Source organism: Colossoma macropomum, unplaced genomic scaffold (assembly GCF_904425465.1).
Source record: "Colossoma macropomum unplaced genomic scaffold, Colossoma_macropomum, whole genome shotgun sequence".
NCBI lineage: Eukaryota > Metazoa > Chordata > Actinopteri > Characiformes > Serrasalmidae > Colossoma > Colossoma macropomum.
This window is the reverse complement of record NW_023494793.1, coordinates 33,903,015-33,923,448: the sequence shown is the minus strand read 5'-3', so window position 1 is coordinate 33,923,448 and position 20,434 is coordinate 33,903,015. Positions and strand designations below refer to the sequence as shown.

The 20,434-nt window shown below is 37.6% G+C and overlaps 1 protein-coding gene across 1 annotated transcript in view; it reads left to right on the top strand.

The window, feature by feature from the left end:
- slc6a17 (solute carrier family 6 member 17) overlaps positions 1-20,434 on the top strand; it is a 31,742-nt gene that overhangs the window by 2,732 nt on the left and 8,576 nt on the right. Inside the window, exons 2-4 of the mRNA XM_036579330.1 lie at positions 6,664-7,085; positions 15,006-15,163; positions 18,636-18,762. Coding sequence (XP_036435223.1) covers positions 6,788-7,085; positions 15,006-15,163; positions 18,636-18,762 — 583 coding nt within the window. The 5' untranslated portion in view covers positions 6,664-6,787. The remainder of the gene's footprint in view (positions 1-6,663; positions 7,086-15,005; positions 15,164-18,635; positions 18,763-20,434) is intronic.

Below are 20,434 nucleotides of genomic sequence, written 5' to 3'. Positions count from 1 at the left end.
ACAGATGGATGAGAGAAAGCAGAGGTTCATATGAGGCATGGAGAGTGAGAATTTCATCGAGGCCTATTGCCTAGCAACCCTTTGAGATAAACTAGAGCAGTCTCCACTACAACTGTCAATTTGAATGTAATGTGTTAGATTAGCAGGATCTTTTTTTGCCTTTGGAGAAAATCATTGCCAGGTGAAAACCAGTTACAAGCTGAGGCACAGATAAGATGTCTTTACAATTTAAAAGTGTCACAGCGAAGATTAGTCACTTTATCGCATAATATCAATACTGGCTAGGTGGAATTTATTTTCCATTCACTGTTCTTTTCAATAATAATTAACACCACAGCAATAATATTCTTGTTATTCCAATGGTAATAGTGAGCTAGATGTCTCTCCTGCACATCAAAGAATCAAAAATTGAGATGTGTGAGTGTGAAGAACCCTTTTTAAAGGGCTCAAATCATGGAAAAATTACTGTTCCCTTTTTTTAACAAAGGAGTTTGAAATTATATGTAAATACAGCTAAAGTATAAAAATGTATCGTTTACTCTTCAGCTCATACAGTCCATGTATTTACAATTCAAGCTGCAAAAACAGCCTGGTTTGAAATCATTGTTTGGGTGATTAAGAGAGTGTTAAGAGAACCAGCTCATTTAGATCCCTTCGCCTATTCAACAGTTTACCATTCATATTGAAGTTCTACAGTGTCTTTCAGCTCTGAGTGCTTTTTTAATAAGGCACGGTACAGGACAGCCAATCAGAAAAGCTTATTTATGTTATATCAGTCTTAAAGGCACAATAACAGAAAGAGCTTGATTAATTCTAAGGGATAAAGAGAGACTGGAAAAAACAAAATGCAAATAAAATGTAGGACCATTTAAAGTTTAAAGAACATCCACTATAATGTAAAAGTTCTATAACAATTAAAGATTTTTCAACTGCAAAATATAATATTGTGACACATGAAAACATCTTGAATCTAATATATAAAATTTTTGAGATTGTTTTAAGTAAACTATAAGATTATTGCTTTATTAACAGTGTGCAAAATGGTGGATCAAACCCACCTGGGATTCATCTGAAGACAAGCTTCAGTGGAAGAGATATGACTAAAAAAATCTGCCTTTTTCACATGGTCACAAATATGATTACATTTGAATAGTAACATAGAAATAGTGCAGAATCTTCTGTATTTCTTCCTCATTTTACTCCTTTTTTTCAAGTTTAAATGCAAACAATTTTGCAAGATTTTAAATGTAGTCTCAAACTCTTGGAACCCAGTTATATTTCTAAATGTGTATTACTTGTTTAAGTAATTTTATCTAATGAAAGTGTCTAATTGTATAGGCAAAAAATTTTGTTTGTTTCCAGAAATAAAGCTTATTTCTGGAAACAAACAAATTGTCTAATAGAATAAGACCATTTCCATATATACAATCTTAAAGCAAGTAAAAATGTCTCAAAACAAGTTCATAAATCTTAATTTTATTCTTACAACAATCACTGAATAAGAAACATAATAGATATTGACTAGATTTAAATCATTTTCGCTTCCCAAGATGTAATTTTTTGCAGTGTTCTTGAAACCGTGCATCCAAACCAAGAATCTTTTAGAAGGCTTTGTGTTTAGGAGTGTGGTAAGACTGCACACACCTGCCATGATGCACACTAAACCTACAAGACAATTGGCCATGTTCTGCTGAGTGCTTCGTTGTGCTCAGAGAAGGGCAGTGCAGATGTCTGAAAGGCTACTCTGTCCTTCGCTCCCAGTGTAAACATAACTAGCTTCATTCTCTTGGACCATGATGTAAAATTCACTCCAGCCATGCTAGAAGTGTTTTAATACATGTAAAAGCTGGAGTGGACGTAATCAGTTTCAGTATTTTAGTCTTCAGTCTCACACATGCCAATTAACAACAGTAGCATTTGCTCTGTTTCTTATTGGCATTTTCACCATTAATACTTTGCAGTTATCCAGTTATGCTGACTCTGTATTTACAATGCACACTGTCTGTGTGGTGAATACTAAAATTCATATCTTCCACTGAACCTTTACTGCTGCAATGGAAATGACTTAAGGGTTACTGGATGTAGGCCAGAATGCTCTTCTTGTTCTCTGCTGACAGGTTGCATTTCTAAATAGATCTTTTCTGGGGAGCTTTATAAATAATAACTTGCGTACTGACAGCAGAGCATGGAGATTAGAATTTGCCAAATGTCTTATGGTCTGCATACACTGGACTGATTTTATGTTGGTGTGACAGTTTTTACTTGGTGTTGAACAAAGTCGCATTGATATGTCTTACTGAACAGATATATAAAGAAAATTGTTCTGCTCAGCCTTCATCAGAAAGGCACTACAACAGCAAAGAAGAGATTCAAAATGAAATATAGGTCATCATTTTCAAATGATTACAGTTTTAACAACTCCAAAGACGCATGGGCAGGTCCAGATGTCCACTACTCACTCTTGTAACTATGTATCTTGCATAGCACTTTCATAATACAACCCAATTCCAAAAAAGTCAGGATGCTGTGTAAAATGTAAATAAATGTTAATAAAAACAGAATGCAGTGATTTGCAAATCTCATAGACCCATATTTTATTCACAAGAGAACATAGAACACATATTAGATGTTGAAAGTTAGAAGTTTACCATTTCATGACAAATATCAACTCATTTAGAACTCGATGGCAGCAACACATGTCAAAAAAGTTGGGACAGGGCCATGTCTATCATTGTGTAGCATCCTCTCTTCTTTTAACAGTTGTCCCATTCTTGTCTGATGTAGGATTCTAGCTGCTTAACAGTCCTGGGTCTTCTTTGCCAGATTTTTCGCTTCATGATGCACCAAATGTTTTTTGTTGGTGAAAGTTGTGGACCGTAGGCTGGCCAGTTCAGCACCTGGACTCTTCTTCTGCAAAACCATGCTGTTGTGTTGTATGCAGTATGTGGTTTAGCATTGTCTTGCTGAAAAATGCAAGGTCTTCCCTGAAAAAGACTGGATGGGAGCATATGTTGTTCTAAAAATTCTGTATACAATTCAGCCTTGATAGTGCCTTTCCAGATGTGTAATCTGCCCATGCCATAGGCAACCCCATACCATCAGAGATGCAGGCTTTTGAACTGTGCACTGATAACAAGCTGGATCTCCTCTTGAGTCTGCAGGACACGGTGTCCGTGGTTTCCAAAATGAATTTGAAATTTTGATTAATCTGAGCACAGAACAGTTTTCCATTTTGCCTCAATCCATTTTAAATGAGCTTTGGCCCAGAGAAGACAGCGGCGTTTCTGAATCACAGGCAGTGATTCCTAGAAGTGTTCCTGAGCCCGTGCAGTGATTTTGTAACGCGACAGAATGACGCAGACGCTTGCAGATAAAAAGAGAATGAGAAGCTTTACTGGTGAAAACAGAATTCACAATCGTAGTCAGGTCACAGGCAATGGTCAGATCCAGAAAAGACAAAATATACAAAAATACAAACATAACCAGGCAAAAGTATCCAAAAGGGGTCAGGCAAAAGGCAGGTCAAAACACACAGCAAAAAGGTCAGAATATGAACAGACAATCAGAAAAAAGCAATACCTCACAATGAGACTAACTACAAGCCCGGGCTATAAGCTAAACTAATCAGAGAGAGACAGGTGAAAACAATCAGTACTCTGGGGAACTGGAGCGCTGGTTGGAGCGCAAAAGTGAGGCTGGCATCACATGATCTCCCAGGGGATTCTGGGAAGAGTCCAAAGAAAAGTTCAGAGCCTACGGGATTCGTGACATATTTCCAGTACAGAATCATGTTTTCAGTGCAGTGCCGCCTGAGGGCCCGAAGATCATGAGCATCCAGTAGTGACCGTCAGCCTTGTCCCTTGCGTATAGGGATTTCTCCAGATTCTCTGAATCTTTTGATGATATTATATACTGGAGATGGTGGGATATCCAAAGGCTTCACAATTTTACATTGAGGAACATTTTTCTGAAACTCACAGATTGGTGAACCTCTGCCCATCTCTGCTTCTCTAAAATGCTCTTTTTATACCCAGTCATGTGAGTTAGTTGCAAATTGCTTCTCCAGCTGTTTTTTTATTTGTACCACTTACTTTTCTAGCCTTTTGTTGCCCTGTCCCAGCTTTTTTGAGATGCCATGTTTCTGCCATCAAGTTCTAAATGAGTTAATGTTTTTTCATGAAATGGTAAAATGTCTCACTTTCAACATCTAATATGTGTTCTAGGTTCTACTGTGAATAAAATATGGGTCTATGAGATTTGCAAATCATTGCATTCTGTTTTTATTAACATTTACTTACATTTTACACAGCATACCAACTTTTTTTGGAATTGGGGGTGGAGTTGGGCTGATATTTCTTTTTACTGAAATGCATACATCATTACGTTTGCACAAAACATATATTTAAAAGAAACAGTTTTTCAAAGAAAGGATTATGTTTCCACACCCCCATACTTCAGTCTTAGAAGTTGGTTACATTTTCTGCTTTTCATGATCCAAGTAAACTCACATTCAATGATGTTGTGGTCAGTCCATTGTTCTGAGCAGACCAGCAGCTTCTTTGTTTGATTTATACATTCTTTGTCTATTTTCTTTTCTCAGTAAGGGCTTCTTGGTAGCTACACATCCTTTCGGACTTACAGTGCTGAATTGTCTTTTTACAGTTGGGTTTTTGTAGATTTTTTCAGATCTGCAGCAAGAAATGAACTTGATTTTCTCCTCTCTCTCAAAGATGAAAGCTTTAAGTACTGTTTATGTAATGCTGACAGTTTTGGTGGTCTACCAGGTCTTGCATGGTCATTAGGAATCCTATTTTTCTGTATCTTTTGATAATTTTTAACTCCTTTTTTGGAAACTCCTGTTTTTTTCAGTTATTTTCCTTTGACTGTGCCTTATGTAAGTGGATTATGTTATATCTAATCTCTTCAGAAATCTCCCTGGAAAAATGAATAATGTACTGGATGTTTTGATGAAATTGAATAAATAAAAAGTGGTCTCTGACTTTTGCACAGTTTTGCATACTTTTGCACACAAAATTATGATGCCAGACTCCTAACTAACCCTTGGTGTAACAAACTGTTTCTCAATCCAGGAACCCAGTCATAACTGGATAAAAGGGTTATCATAGATTGTGCTGCTGAAATAGCTTGTGTTGAGTGTGCTAATAAGTGTGCATATATCTGTCCTTAAACGTTCTCTAGTTGTAGAGTGTGGGTGGTAGATTGTACGTCCTCATAACAGGCCTGAGGCAGACTAGAATCATGCAAGATTGTTATGTTCATGTGAGGATGCAGTGAGCACTGGGTGGGCATTGCCTAGCAACGCCAGCATTCTTCACAGTCCTCTGACCTTCATTGATCAAACATGGCTCTATCTGTGACATGAAGAGCCTCTTTTTCGTTATATTTGGACAGTAAAAAAGGAGCAAGTTTCACTAGTTCTCCATTCTTGTCCAAAGAAAAAGAGGTTGCACTATAAACCAACATATAAAATTAAAAGTGCCAAAAAAGGTTGTTGGGGGCCTTTATTATGAATAATATTGTTGTGAATTTGACCCCTATGTAGTTTACCAGCTCATTTGCATAGCCTCGCCTTGTTGGAAGCTTCTGTTATGGTGTAATCAGCCGTGTTATGCACTGACATTATGCACCACAATGTTGTATGTGTGATGTGAGCCAGCCAACGAGTTTGGTTGGTACACGTTAGTTTTTTCGTTCACATGAAGGCTGGCAGTTCTCTGGCCAGCAGGGTGCCAAACCTATATTGTATCACCTAGCATGTATCTGCCAATAAAAGAGCATTGCATGTTTTACAGTGCTTACTGGCCCTCTTCTTGGACTCGTCAGGATATGTTACTCAATTGAGCAGTTTCATCAAGAAATACTGTAATTAACCAATTTATTTTTTTATAGAACCATTCATTGAAAAGTTCTTTAGGGACCCAAAAGTGGTTCCTCTGTGGCATCGCTTCAAAGAGGCTTTCATGGCACCTTTATTTTTAAGAGTGTGTTTACAAATGCAGTTCACCTTTTGCTCTTTGTAAAGGTAGTTCAGTAGGTCAGTAGGGAGAATGGCTGCCTCTTAGCCAGTGGCCTGCCCAGACTTCCTCCACTAGAGAAGGGATCAACCAGCTCCTTGCTGGAAGGAGCCACTGATCATCATCCTCTGGAATTTGCGGATTTTCTAAAAGCTCCCCCTGAATTTAGCACGAGCGGAATGTTACCATAGTGAATTTGGGTCTGAATGATTCAAACAAATCCCTCTCCCCTTTCAGAGACATAATTGCCTAGTCAGTGCTGGCCATAAGACTCAGCTTTTAGAACTAACAGCTGCAGTGCAAGGCAAAGCTAGAGAAGCACGTGTACGACTTCCTCAGCAAATTAATTCTATTGACTACTGTTATCTTTCTTTTGTAGATAAGCTTTTTAAACATGGGCCAAAAAAGAAACATGGGTACCACATTATTCTTATGTCAGACTAATGGGAAATATTTCTTTGCTAGAGGCCTACAATTTGTGCCGTGACAGCTGCATCAATCATGGTGGCGCGCTTATCACATATGGTCGGGGTGTGTTGAGTTTCAGCTTACTGAATTCAGGCTTTTAATGTAGTGTCTTATTCTTGTCATGCCTAATCTCTCCCATTCTTTCTCTGTTCCTGTACAGCACAAGCTCTTCTTCAGCCGCACATCTAGCGCACATCTAGAGTGGTGGCTAGCGTGTCCACCATCTTGTTCCACTCTCGTTTCTTACCTACACCTGTTGTGGCCGACACAAGTGCAGCACAACCATGCCCAAAAGCAGTAAAGTGACCCAGCGCGAGCACAGCAATGAGCATGTCACAGAGTCTGTGGCGGATCTGCTGGCCTTGGAGGCCCCCATGGACTACAAGAGCAGTCAGATGAGCATGAACATGGCCGGAGGAGGACCACCACCGATAGGCAAGCAGCCAGACATCTCCCCTGATCTGGAAGACGGACGACCAGCCTGGAACAGCAAGCTGGAGTACATCCTGGCCCAGGTGGGCTTCTCAGTGGGTCTGGGCAACGTTTGGCGCTTTCCCTACTTGTGCCAGAAGAATGGAGGAGGTAAGGTGTTAATGGTCTCAGTTGATTTTTGTGATTTCAGTCTGTGTGTGACCTTGTAGGTCATTACAATGCCAGATGAAGCAAAAGAAAAGGAATCCTTAATTTTTTCTAAACTTTTGAAAATAAATGTTCCTAAATGATTGTTGGCATACATGGAAAACATTTAACTGGTATATAACCTCTAGATTATGTGTAGTTCAAAAAGGTTCTTAATACTCACACATCTCATTTACAGACATGGTTCTTTCAATAACCATCAACTGAAAGGTTTGTTAGGGTACCAGAAGTGGTTCTTTTGTGATATCACCCAAAGAACTCTTTCTGGCAGAAGTGTTTGCTAATATTTGTGGGAACTTTCTAATAAGATTATTGAGTAAACATAACAAGTAGGGGTGGGCAAACTGAAAAAAAATGTCGCTATTAATTTACTTGATTCAAATGTGTATATATGCGTATATCACAGATATCATCAGTGTTTAAGGAATAATGACCAGCTGCATACTTCACTGCAAACAGAGCAGGATTTAGTGTAGCACAGTATGTGAAAATGCTGAATAAATATCATTATATTTATAGTTGTTGATAGTATTCTATATAGCATTACTGAGACTTTTCTGTCTATTCCAATTTATCAAACCTCAAAAAAGCTAAATATTGTTATGTATATTTTGTATCAAGAAAATTTTAAGTATTGTGATCGCCCCCCATTGCGCTAAAGAAATCTGGCATCAGACTTATTTCTTACAGAATATGATTCATTAATCACTAAATTAACCTTTACATAGCACTTTACAGAAAGCCTATTTTGGTCTTGGAGTTTTGTAGTCCTTGTGTGCTGAATTTTCTGAGCTGACAGTTTAGTGTAGTTATTTACAGCTGCTGAAGCTAAAGGCACTTTATAAACAGGCTAGTCAAGGCCACGGGGGCATGATTTAATCTTACTTTCCCAATTATAGCTGCCATCACTGTGGTTGCTTGGTCTAACTATGCATTGTGAATTCTTAAAGGAAAGCTGTTTTAGTAGTGTTGTATGTGCTGTATTGCTGTTACATTGTTGTATGGAGACATCAGGACAAAGGCCTGACAAGTACATTAAATGAGACAGAAGTATTTCCATTTTTTGTCTTTGTAAGGAGGCATGGTGATTAACATAGAGACTGAATTCAGCTTGCACTGATGCTTCATTATTAGCTTCATCATGAAGCTTTCTAAAATCAAGGGTCCAGGATTGTTGTTCCACCTCAGCTTGCAGATTCACTCAGGTGTAAAAGCTAAATTCAATATTGAGATTCTGTCCAGATACTGATTTTGTTGCATTTCTGTATAGCCATATCTAATGATTAGCGACAAGTTTTGTTAGTCCTCTGTAGAAGATACATCAAATGAAATTTTGTTAGTTTTAGTCATAGTTGGTTTTAGTTTAGTTATTGATTAATCCTAGTGGATTCTCCACTGAAATTCGGTTTTTATTCTAGTATTAGTGCCTCTAGCATTAGGAATTCCTGCACTTTGCACAGAGCATTCAGGAACAGCTGATAGATCTTTAATACACTTGTAAAGGTTAAAGGGGCCATTTTCTACCTTTAACTTGTGTTTTATTTTTTTCCCTGAGGTCCACTTACATACCACAAACAGTCAGAATTTATTTTACATGACCATTTTCTACCCTTTTCTGTGCCTTTAAGACTGATATATGTGAATTGAGTCAAGTGAAAGTTTATTTATATAGTTCTTTTTACAATAGACGTTATCACAAAGCAGCTTTACAGACAATCCAGGTCCAAGCCCCAGTGAGCAAGCCAAGGTCAACAGTGGCAACGAAAAACTGCCTAGGAGCAAGAGGAAGAAACCTTGAGAAGAACCAAGACTTGAAAGGGGAACACATTCTTCTTCTGTGTGATATTCTGACTGGCTGTACTGTATTGTGTCTCATTCGAAAAAGCAGTGCAGGCTGAAACAATCCTTATAACTTCAGTGTGAATTGGCAGGGCTAATCTGTTGTAGGCTGAATAGGTGGATATATGTAAATGTGTTGCTTTTTATGGCATCACAGAAATAGTGAATTCAAAATGAGCTGTTTCTGAAGCCTAGTTTCCATAGATGGACTGTGTGGCCTAGGTCAGCCATAACTAGCTTTGAGCACATGAGGTCCAGAAGTTTCACACGAGTTTCAGAAGTTTTTTTTTTTCACATATTTCTATTAATGATTTTTAATGTGAAACAGCGCTGTTCTGATAATACAGTAGCGTACTCTGATGCGTTTATGTTTGTTTTGTGTGAGTGCTTTTGCTGTGTTATGGCCAATCAAATCATTGCACTCTAAGCCATGCTCCACCTTATTTTCTCAGCCTTTCAATCACTGCTTAGCTCTCTGCAATTGCTTCTAGCCTTCGATTTGTTTTAGCACCCGTCCTCTGTAGTTTCTGAAAGTTTTTATGAGATTCAGTGTGGAAATATTGTTGCAGTGAAACTACCTAGAGCAATTTTGACTTCTTCAGATGAAACGTTACAAGTATGCAGCACACATACTTTAGACTAACATACAACATTGCTATGATAAAATGTGAGAGTGTGTGATGATAATTAACAAATTATGATTGTAAAATGCAAACCCTATAACTCATTTATTATTTGGAGCACTTGTAACATTACTAGCTAAATAGCATGCTTTACTCTAGTTCCAGTAGCTGCTCAGTTTAGGCTACAGGCTCTGTAGTGGGCAATATTAGCAATTAATGAAAAATTAATGGTAGTTCAAAGTTGTATTGTTTTACCTACTCATGACATAAATAACTCTGGCATGAGAACTTACTGTTAACTAGCATGTTGGTAGCACAGTATCATATAATGTAATTCAGAACTCAGCAGGTGCATTTGGCTGTATTATGATTGGACAGACTTTTATAAAGCGTTTTTAATATATTCTTTTTCAGTAATCTGTGAGGACAGAGAAAGAAAAGAGCAAAAGAGACAACCACAGAAACAAACACACACACATTTTCTAAGCCACTTGGGCCAGGTGCTGTAGCCTATCCCAGCGCTCATTGGGCAGAAGGCAACAAAGAACTAACAGAGTTAAATTAAATAAAATCAATATAACTGATTTAGTATATACAGGTTTTAGTATGTATTTTTAGCTGTAAATAAATGGGTAAATAAAGAGTTAAATTATTAAGTAAAAAAAAATCAACAGGGTAGCTGGAGTTTATGGAACAGGAATAGCAGTTTATGAAAGACTGGAGGGATGGGAAAGGAATAAATGAAAGGGAAACATACATAAAAGTTATGGACAGGTAAAAAGGAGCAATGATATGGTTTAAAAAAATAAAGGAGAAACTGACAGTTGGTGTCATACACATATTCAGCAATTAGTATGGTCACTGCGTGATGTAGGTCACTTTTGCCAAACTCACAAAATATTTTGATCCTAGTTGCAGCCCTGTGGACTAGGGAGTGAACAGTACATTTTGAAACTTTTACATACTACATGAAACTCTTTTATTTCAAGAAAGAGAGGAACATTCCATTTCCCACAATATTTTTTTCAAAGTTAGCTTATACATTGAGTTTATTAGGTACACATTTCTAGTAGACTGTTGTGCCTACTTTGGCCTGAATACAGCATTTGCCTGGGTAGAGATTTTACAAGATTCTGGATACATTGTGCAGGAATGTTGTATCATGCGGAAGTGACTGCATTGTTCAGTTGCTGCAGAATGGATATGTGCACAGTCTTGCTACAAACCGCCTTGTGACTTGATGCCTTATCATTGTAGAAGTGTCCATCTGAGTGTGGATAAGCTGTAACCATGGAAGGATGAACATGGTCAGCAACGATTTTCACATATGTGGTGATTCAGATGTTCTTCAGTGAGTATCAGGGCTTCAGTGCATGCCAGAAGAACACTCCCCACATCATCACACTGCCACTGTGTTGCTGATACTAAACATGATGTGTCAGTGGACTTGCACCAAATTCTGATACTTCGTTAAGCATGATGCAAAAGGAATACGTAGTCGTCTGAGCAGACAACAGTACAGTATATATATGTATGTATGCATATATATGAATTATTTATGTTCCCAATACGCTTGTACCAGCACCACACACACACTACCATGCCACTACCATATTATATTTCTCTGCAGTGCTGAGGATGGTCCACCATGCAAATAATGTCTGGAGTGGTCAGCAGTGGTCCTGTGGTAGTCCCTTTCCACTGATGGCTCATAAATTGTGCAGCAACAGTAGGGCTACAGTCAGTAACTGTAAACTTACAAAGTGCACCTACATGTTTGGTGATATTGATAAAAGGCAAATAAGTTTAGATGCAATATAGATGTACCTAATAGTCAAGTCGAGTCAAGGGGTCTTTATTGTCATACCTGAATATAACTTGTATATATTGGTATAAAATGAAATCAAATGTCATTCTTCAGGCCTCAATGCTGCAACACACAACAGCAGTGCATTAGTCAGGACTACACAGAGTGCAGATACGTGACAGTGTGAAACGAGTGCAGGATATACTATAAATATACCAGACAATAAATATACAAAAGCAATAAAGACTAGATTTGACATCAAAACAGTATATAAGACTGGGCCTCATTCAACTGCATACAAACATATATGTATGTGTGGATTGGCATTAAAGCAGCATGTGAGTGGTGAAGGAACTAGTGCAAACATTGTCAACTGTAATATGTACAGAAAGATTGTAATCTTACAGCAGCATTCAGATAATTCAATAATAGGTTTTGTAATACACTGTCAGAAAAAAGGTATGAAACCATCACTGGGGCAGTAGCCATGTTGTCATTGGGATGGTACCTTCAGGAGTACATCTCAGTACCTTTAGTCAGTGAGCATAATTGTACCATAATCCACTGAAATCATATTTTCTAAGCTGTATTAACTTCACACATCTCATCTCCCATTATTTTACTGTTCTGTTTTAAAACATTAGGTTATGAAAAGCTACAAATATGTATTTTTACACAGGGACAAACTTATTTAAGGTACACAGTTGAACCTTAAAACCACTGTTGTCCCTTCGAGGGTACATTTACACTGTTTGCACCTTGAAGAAAGAAAAATTTACCTGCACACTACCTTTATTAGAATTTGTGTAGTTATGAGATTTTTTTTTTCATTTGAGAGCAGAAATTGGATTCTGGAACATGTAAGAGCAGCTAGGAAAACTTGTGCTGACATGACTCCAAATCCCAAAAAAATGTTTGTCATATCATTAAGATAATAGTTGACACACTGTTTAAATGATCAGGTATAACATTTACTTAAAATAACTTTGAGGGTACAAAAAAAAGAATCCAAATTGGGGAGGGGTTGCTCTACGTTTTGTTGTCATATGGCAACAGCATGTGAAAATGGAACTGCAGTTTGCAATGCACACAGTGGAAGAAGATGTGAGCAACCATGTGTGCGTTAATGTTCGTACAGAGAAGTATGAAAATAATTCATCAACTTGGAATGTAGAAAAGGTGTAGAAATGGCAGTGTCCAAAAGCAGTGCATTAATTTACTGCACTGTGTATTGTAGGTTGCACTGCTGTTGCCATATGGCAACAATTATATTTTATCATTATATAAAACTGTTCTAGATCTGATTTGATTTTATTTATGAAAAAAAAAACTTTTTCCAATCAAGTTGTGACAAGAACCTGAAAAAAAGCCTCTGTGTTTTCAAAAAAATTCAAGAACAGAGTTGTTGCCATATGGCAACACCACACAGTGAAGGGTTAAAAGTGTTTAATGAACTTGACTGCGTAATTGATAAAGTTTGGAAACTACACGGTTTGTGTAATGAACTGCCAGCCTGGTGTATGTTTAGGTGTGAGTGCTGGTGTGCCTGTGAGTAAAACATAGCACCTTATGCAGGTTGTTATCTCAAGCCTCAGCTTGTCTGGTAGTCATGGAGTTCTATCTTCCCTTTGTCATCCCAGTGGGCCTTGTTTCCTTTACCCTCCATCCCTCGCTACTACCTCTCTCTCTCTCTCTCTCTCTCTCTCTCTCTCTCTCTCTCTCTCTCTCTCCCTTTCTCTCTCCATCCTTCCCTAGTCTCTTCTTCCTGTGTCCTCTGTTCTAAGAAAGACCTGCAATTTTCCTTTCATTACCGGCCAGCATAAATAACTCCCAGACAAAAAGCCCCAGTTGAGCAGTGCGTGTCGCAGCAAGAAAGTGTCACAATCAAACTGATAGCAGTAAGCTTTTTTTTTTTTATCAAAGCCCATCAAAGAGCAGTGTACTGTGATCAGCTCCGGCTCTAATTACATTCATAAGCTCATGGAAAACTAGAATAGTGGTTGGCGTAACATAAGCCCCGGTCTACTGAGCTGTTATTTTGAGAGTGCTCTTTGACTTCAAACAGAGGCTCGTGAAAAGGAGGATCAAGGTGTAGTCAGTCATCTCAGGATGAAATCTCCGTCACCATGGAGCTGCTTGACGTCAAGCCTCTGCATCATGATTTACCATTCCATTGTGTCTTGTTAGGCTTCTGTCTGCTCACTCATGCTTACTGGACCATGGGTTGTCATTAGATGATTCAGCAAGGTACGTTCAATGAAAAATCAATATAGGGCAATTACTTAAAGACATGAACTTGCCTTGTTTTAATGATGAAGAGGGATAAATGTGAGATTATGGAAATTATGGTCTTTTGAAAAATCAAATTTTACCTCAAATGTAGCTGGTCAGTCCAAAATTTGCTCCTTTAATTTTATACTAGAGCTACGAAGCTAATGTAGTTAACGAGTAGTGGAAGCTTATGCAACCTGCATTTATAAGTCATTACACACTTCCCTCAAACCATGTTAAATTGGTAAGTACTTGTTAAGTTGCTTAAGTTGATTGTTGTCATCCCAGTGGGCCTTGTTTCCTTTTAATCACTGCCTCATTCATTTTGAGACCTTCAAGTGACAGTTGCTGGTCCACTGCACAAAGCAGGATTGCTGAGATGTACATAGTTCTTTTTAAGTATGCTTTTGCAGCATGTCCAGCAGTACTTCAGTTTCATTTAGTTCTTTTGTTGAAATATACTGTCAGCTTTAGACATATTGGTATAACAGTTAAACATGATGTTAGCCCATGAGATTTTTAATTTCTGCATAAGTAGAAATGAAGTCAATTAGAGTATATTGGTGCTCCATTCTAGAGGAACTTACCGAGTCAGAGTGGTCTTAGTCTCAGTGGTGGTGATAGGCGTCCAAATCATGTAATGTTTCTAATACCTACCTCACAGAAAGAAGCATGAAACATGAAATGGTTATGAATATGCTACTTGATGCCTGAGACGTTGTTTTACAGTAGTTTTGAAGCATAGTTTTGGCCTAAATTGTCATTTTTTCAGGATGGAGAGGTGGCTGCAGAGTGTTGTAATGCAAAATAGACCCCGAAGAAAACATATTTTTCAGGTTTACCTCTATTTTGTCATTATCAACATTACGTATAAAAACTCAAAAGACACATTGTTTTGGATAGTAAATAGTAAAAAAAGTTTCATATATATATATATATATATATATATATATATATATATATATATATATATATAACATATATATATGATTCCTGTCACTGTAAAGGAATCCAAGTCTGTACATTTCTCGTTTGTGTACAATGCACTATTTCATATTGAACCATCCTGAATGGCTTTGCACATCTTTTTTTTGTGTACAAGATTGAATGTAGAAAAATTGGTGGATTTCCCTTGAAGAGCCCAGCTCTGGCAGTCAGTAGTTTATAATTTGGATGCACATGTACATGGTATATATAGGGCAATGTTGTGCTAAAACTGGCCTATGTTCGTGTAAGAGATAGCATCTTAGCCTATTGATTTAAGGCAACTCTCACTAGGGTTATCTCACTTTGTGTCCATAAATGCTGTTATCTTTTCTTCAGGTGCATACCTTGTCCCATACTTCATCCTGCTTCTCCTCATTGGCATCCCACTCTTTTTCCTGGAGCTGGCCGTGGGTCAGAGGATCCGCAGAGGGAGTATTGGGGTCTGGAACTACGTTTATCCTCGACTGGGTGGCATCGGCGTGTCCAGCTTAATGGTGAGTGAATGGATAAATGATAAAGGAAATAAAAGTATAGATATGAGCATAAATATGAATCTGATGAAGTTCCTCAATGTTCTTCAGCAATGATCGTTGACATGGATTGGCTTTTTTGGTTTTGTATGCTCACATTTCTGCAAGTAGTCCTCTATGTCTGTAGTGTATCTGGATTTGAAGAGCACAAGGGTAGGTGGGACAAGCCCCTAGAGCAGCAGCTAAAGCAGAAGCTACACTGAGTCTTCCCAGGCTAATTTATTCAGCACATTATCATACAGACTGCATGTTCTGTCAGTGCCTGTCTGATGTCAGCCCAGACCGAGTGACTGATGTGGTTGGAGATGCTAGTCTGGACATTAATGTGATTCTGGAAAGGGGTCAGTGTAGAGAAACTGTTCCAACCTATTTCATTCAGCCTAACTTTATCTCTTTGACGTGTTCATCTAGTGCAACTGAACGGCAGCACAACTGGCTGCACAGCAGTGACTGATTTCTGCTTAATTGTAGTCTCAAGGACTCAGAATAGAAGTTGACGTGGCAAGTTAAATGATGTGAAGGAACCATACATTTTTGATGAGTCACCCAGGCCGACAATGCTAATCCTTCTTCCACCATACTGCTGACTCACTCTGTAGCCAAAATTGTATCCTCACCAGTGATCAGCGAACATCTCCAAAATCTATCCAGGAGCAACACCTTGTTTGTTTGTGAAAGTCCACACCAGAGTTTGGGTTTTTGTGCCATTTTTCATGTGGTTTGGTTGGTTTCACACTACAGTGGTTAAAGTGCACCAAATTATACACATAGATGTTCTTTTATTGATCAGAAATTCAGCACTCTACTGTTACTGTTACATTTTGCCACCATTAAATGACCTATTTTCTTCTCTACTTTCACTATCCTATCATGGTATAAAATCTAGATCTGTCCCTCTCTTATATATGACAGAATGTATTATCATATCTCTTATGTTGCATGAAAATAAAGATGCTTAATGTCTACATATATGGCAATCAGAGTAAGGGAGTAAAAACACAATTGATTTCTGCTTCTTTATGATCGATTAGTTTAATTATGCATCAGTTGAATTCAGCCAATCAGATCACCGACGTCCAACCCAACCTATAAAAATACTTTCGTCAGCCCATGTGCCAAAATCAAATGCAATGAGAAAAGTATGCTCTGGTGTTGAATTCCTCCCCTGTTTGGTGCAGAAAATTGTACAAATACATTCCCACCAGCAGCGAACAGAGCCAAGTGGAATGACTTGAAAGCTAGAGATTCTTACTGGAGCATGGCACTGATTTTTTTTTTTTTTTGTGCAGACCCAAATAAAGAAAAGGTTTGATTGGTCCACACCAAATGCACCTAAAAGCACCTTTAGTGCTCCATCAAGAGCTCTAGACAAAAGTAAATGAAGCTGCTGCTGCTGAGTCTTATCCTGGTCATGTTCTACAGAAGAACAATGACTAATCTTCCATCACAACCGTCTTGACCCAAAAAGAGGCTAATTTAACAAAGAAGGACGGTTCTCATTTGAGGGCCCCATCAGTATTTAAGAGTAAGAAATCTGGAAGTGGGTCTGCGGTGACGAGAGCTGCTATTAATACCCACAAAGAGAATGTGGCCCAGGCCAGGGAGAGAATGTCTTTTAATAATTCATTGATTCCTCTGACTGTAGACCTGTGACATAGCCAGGAGCCATTTGCACGTTAAGCCTGGAGACACTGAGAAATACAGATGTATACACAAACATGTGGAAAACAAAATGGTGCTTAACTAAGCAAATATAAAAATACTGACAAATAAGTCATTAATTCCTTAATGTCGATGCAAAAAGTGCCTTTCTGCCTTTTAATCTGCTCTTGTCTCTTAACATTTCTCAGTGCTGTTGTCACTTATTATGACATGTAAAGAGCATGATCTACACTCTTAGAAATAGGGTTCTTTGACTTGTAACAATACAGGAAGCCTTTTTGACATATATAGAACCATTTTTAAAAGGTTCTTTGAGTAAGTTCTCCATCATTGTCATGTGTGAAGAATGATGAGACTGGATGTAGGACAAACTCTGAGAATGACACCAAATAACAAACTACAATACTTTTAACCAAGAAACACATAGAACAAACCAAATACAGGGCAAACATGTAACCACCACATGTAACAACATAGACTAGACAACCAAGGACTGAAACAAAGGGGTAGAAATAGCTAGAGACAATAGGGAGCACCTGGGAGAGGGAGGAGACAGGAACTACAACCAGGTGGGAATCCTAATAAGGGAGGTGGGGAAAAGGGCAGAGCAAAGGAACTAAAACAAAAACAAAACCATATGGCCTAAAAGCACATGGCTTCAACACAGGGAAAGAGCCAGGCACACTCAGAGAGTTGTCATTGTTCTATTCAAAAAATCTGTTTAAAATTACAGTAAATTATTAGCTACTGGTTGCATTATTACAACAGTAATTTACCTTACCATACTAACAGTAAAATAACAGCTGTAAACTGTGACTTTACAGTCACCTGAACCACAAGATTACTGTGATGTAGCTGTATTTTTCTGTACACTTACAGTAATACATTGTAATTAAATATCTTAATCTCCTCTATTTTTACATAACAGCTGTAAAAGTCATTCAAATTAGTAGCCAATAATTTACTGTAAATCTACACACGAATCAATGACTTTTAATTTTGCCAGATCTATAAATATGTTCTTTAAAAAAAAAAACAGTATCGATGAACATGTGTTCACCATGTTTTGCACTGTATGTTAAAGGAATATCTCAAATACTCATTTTTAAAATGTAAATACACATGTAAAAGATATTTTAACATGTCAACAGTGTTTCAGCATTTAAATAATAATAATAAATCCACTGTAAAATTTTAAATGTTTTTATAACAACACAACCAGAATAAAGACATTTTAAATGTTCACACATTTTTAACCTTTACTTGCTGTCATATCCCATAATGCTGTGCAGTACAGCTCAAGGTCAACCTCACAGTGATTTGCTATGTTATTACAGAAAATATTTAAGGATTAAACGATGAATGCAGTGTTTTAGTGTTAAATATTGTGAATTTTTTTAATATTTGTAGATTTTATCTTGCTTGTGTTGCAAACTTCCATTTTGAGCAAGAAAGCAAATGCATGGGAAAATACTTCACATTTCAGTTTTTTGTTGTTACTCAACAATAAGCAGTTTTACTGTTTTATTATGCCAAACATGGATGGGCACACGGTGCAACTTCTCTGTTTCACAGGCAATATGTTAAATAGGGTTGATTCTTTAAGGAGTAATAGAGCTGAGGTTTAGAGAAAATGCTGCTTTTAGTCTTGGTTCTGCTAATGATAAAAAATGTTTTTGTCATCTCTATCTTTTTCATTCTCTTTACCTCTCCCTCTCCCTCTCTCTCTCTCTCTCTCTCTCTCTCTCTCTCTCTCTCTGTCTCTCTGCTAAAGGTGTGTGGCTTTGTGGGTCTCTACTATAACGTGATCATAGGCTGGAGCATCTTCTACTTCTTCCAGTCGTTCCAGTATCCTCTGCCCTGGAGCGAGTGCCCCATCCGAAGGAATGGAAGCCAAGCCAGTGAGTCTGCTGCAATACCAACACCGACAAACTCTTCAGCGGCTTCTTCTCTCAGATATAAATAGCTGACCTGGATGGTTTGCTTCTGTAGTGCGCTAAATAAACTACAGCTTGCAATGTCGTGATTTTCCATGATTTGAGAGCAGCCCGATGAAGCTGACGTGCCTCAGATAATATACCTTGTAATTGTGTACTCTTCATGTAACAACAAATAAAACCAGTGAATATCTGTTACAGTTCCACAAGTTTGGATTTAAAATTATAAAATCAGTTTTTGCAAAATATATATCATTTTTTTTTAAATGGTTGAAAGCTGTGTAATAATATTACATTGAAAACAGTAGCCAGGATCCCTCATATTTGAAAAGGGATGGTCAAATCTGAAGGAAGATAATTTGCTGAAAAATACTGCAAATAATAATTAGTGTAAATGAATGGTTATAGCAGGCTAATTTCTTTTTGTTTCCAGAAACCTTAAAGCATCGAATAAAGTATCTAAATATACATTTTAGTGTTGATTTTATATGATAATCTACATATTCAGAGTTGTTTTAGAATAAAGTATGTCTATAAACAGTCGTTTGCAAAATGACGTTTTTGTTGATTGTCTAAGTGAAAATAAGTTAACATGTTCTTTACACACTTCTGCATAGTTTAATGCACAGAACACGCTTACAGTTTAACATATTGGAGAAAAAATAAAACATAAAATGTGGTCTATGCAAAAGTTATGGCACATTTTATATTTTAACAGTGATTGTAACTGATTACTTAGTTAAACTCAGCAAATATATAGGGACCATGCAGAAAAATGTCATATTTAGATTTTTCCCTGTAGAGGATACGTTACTTTATTGTTATTGTCCTGTTTTTGCTTCAACAAAACATGTAATCTGACCCAGAGGTGTTTAAGCTTTGGCATATGACTGAAAGTATCAGTATGTAATCCAACCTTTTAATGCTACTGTACATTACCATACAGAAACCATCTGGTGCCACTGAAACTGTATGTTTGGACTGAGCCCTGTTTTACTCCTACCAGCAGCTTTGCTGGTGGGCGTAACTGTCAGCTGTCTTTTGTGTGAGAGTTCCCAGCATGCCCTGTGGCCAGTGTCCACAGTGTGACTGACTGGAGTTCACACTGGTGCAGACAGAGCGTAAGCCCTGCAGTCACATCTGCTCTCTGCCGCTCCAGCTGAGGATGTGGCAGCAGAATCGTCTAAAAGAGCATTGAGCATTGAGCACTGAGAAACTGGCAGATATGGCTGAGACGAAACCTTGTATCTCTGAAAGAGTGACTTTATACGGAAAAGAAAAAGTGTTCTTAATATCTGTCAACAAAAGAAATTCCACTTAAATGTTTGCTTTACAAAATTTCTTTTGGTTGTCATGTAATGTTAATGCAAACATGACAATATATAGACTACAGATGAACCCTTAGAAGTCGATAGTTATTCCTTTATTGTACTTGAATATTTTTAGTAATTATTACAATGCATTACATGGATGGATTAAACATTTAGAATCTGCACTTTTAACAGAATTCCATAAGCTACAAGTGAGAAATAATTCATGTTGGATTGCTACATGCTTTCACTATTACTGGTGCTAACTGTGACTACTGGGAGTTAACAGTTATTATAACTGATTACAAGATTTGCAGTGATATTTT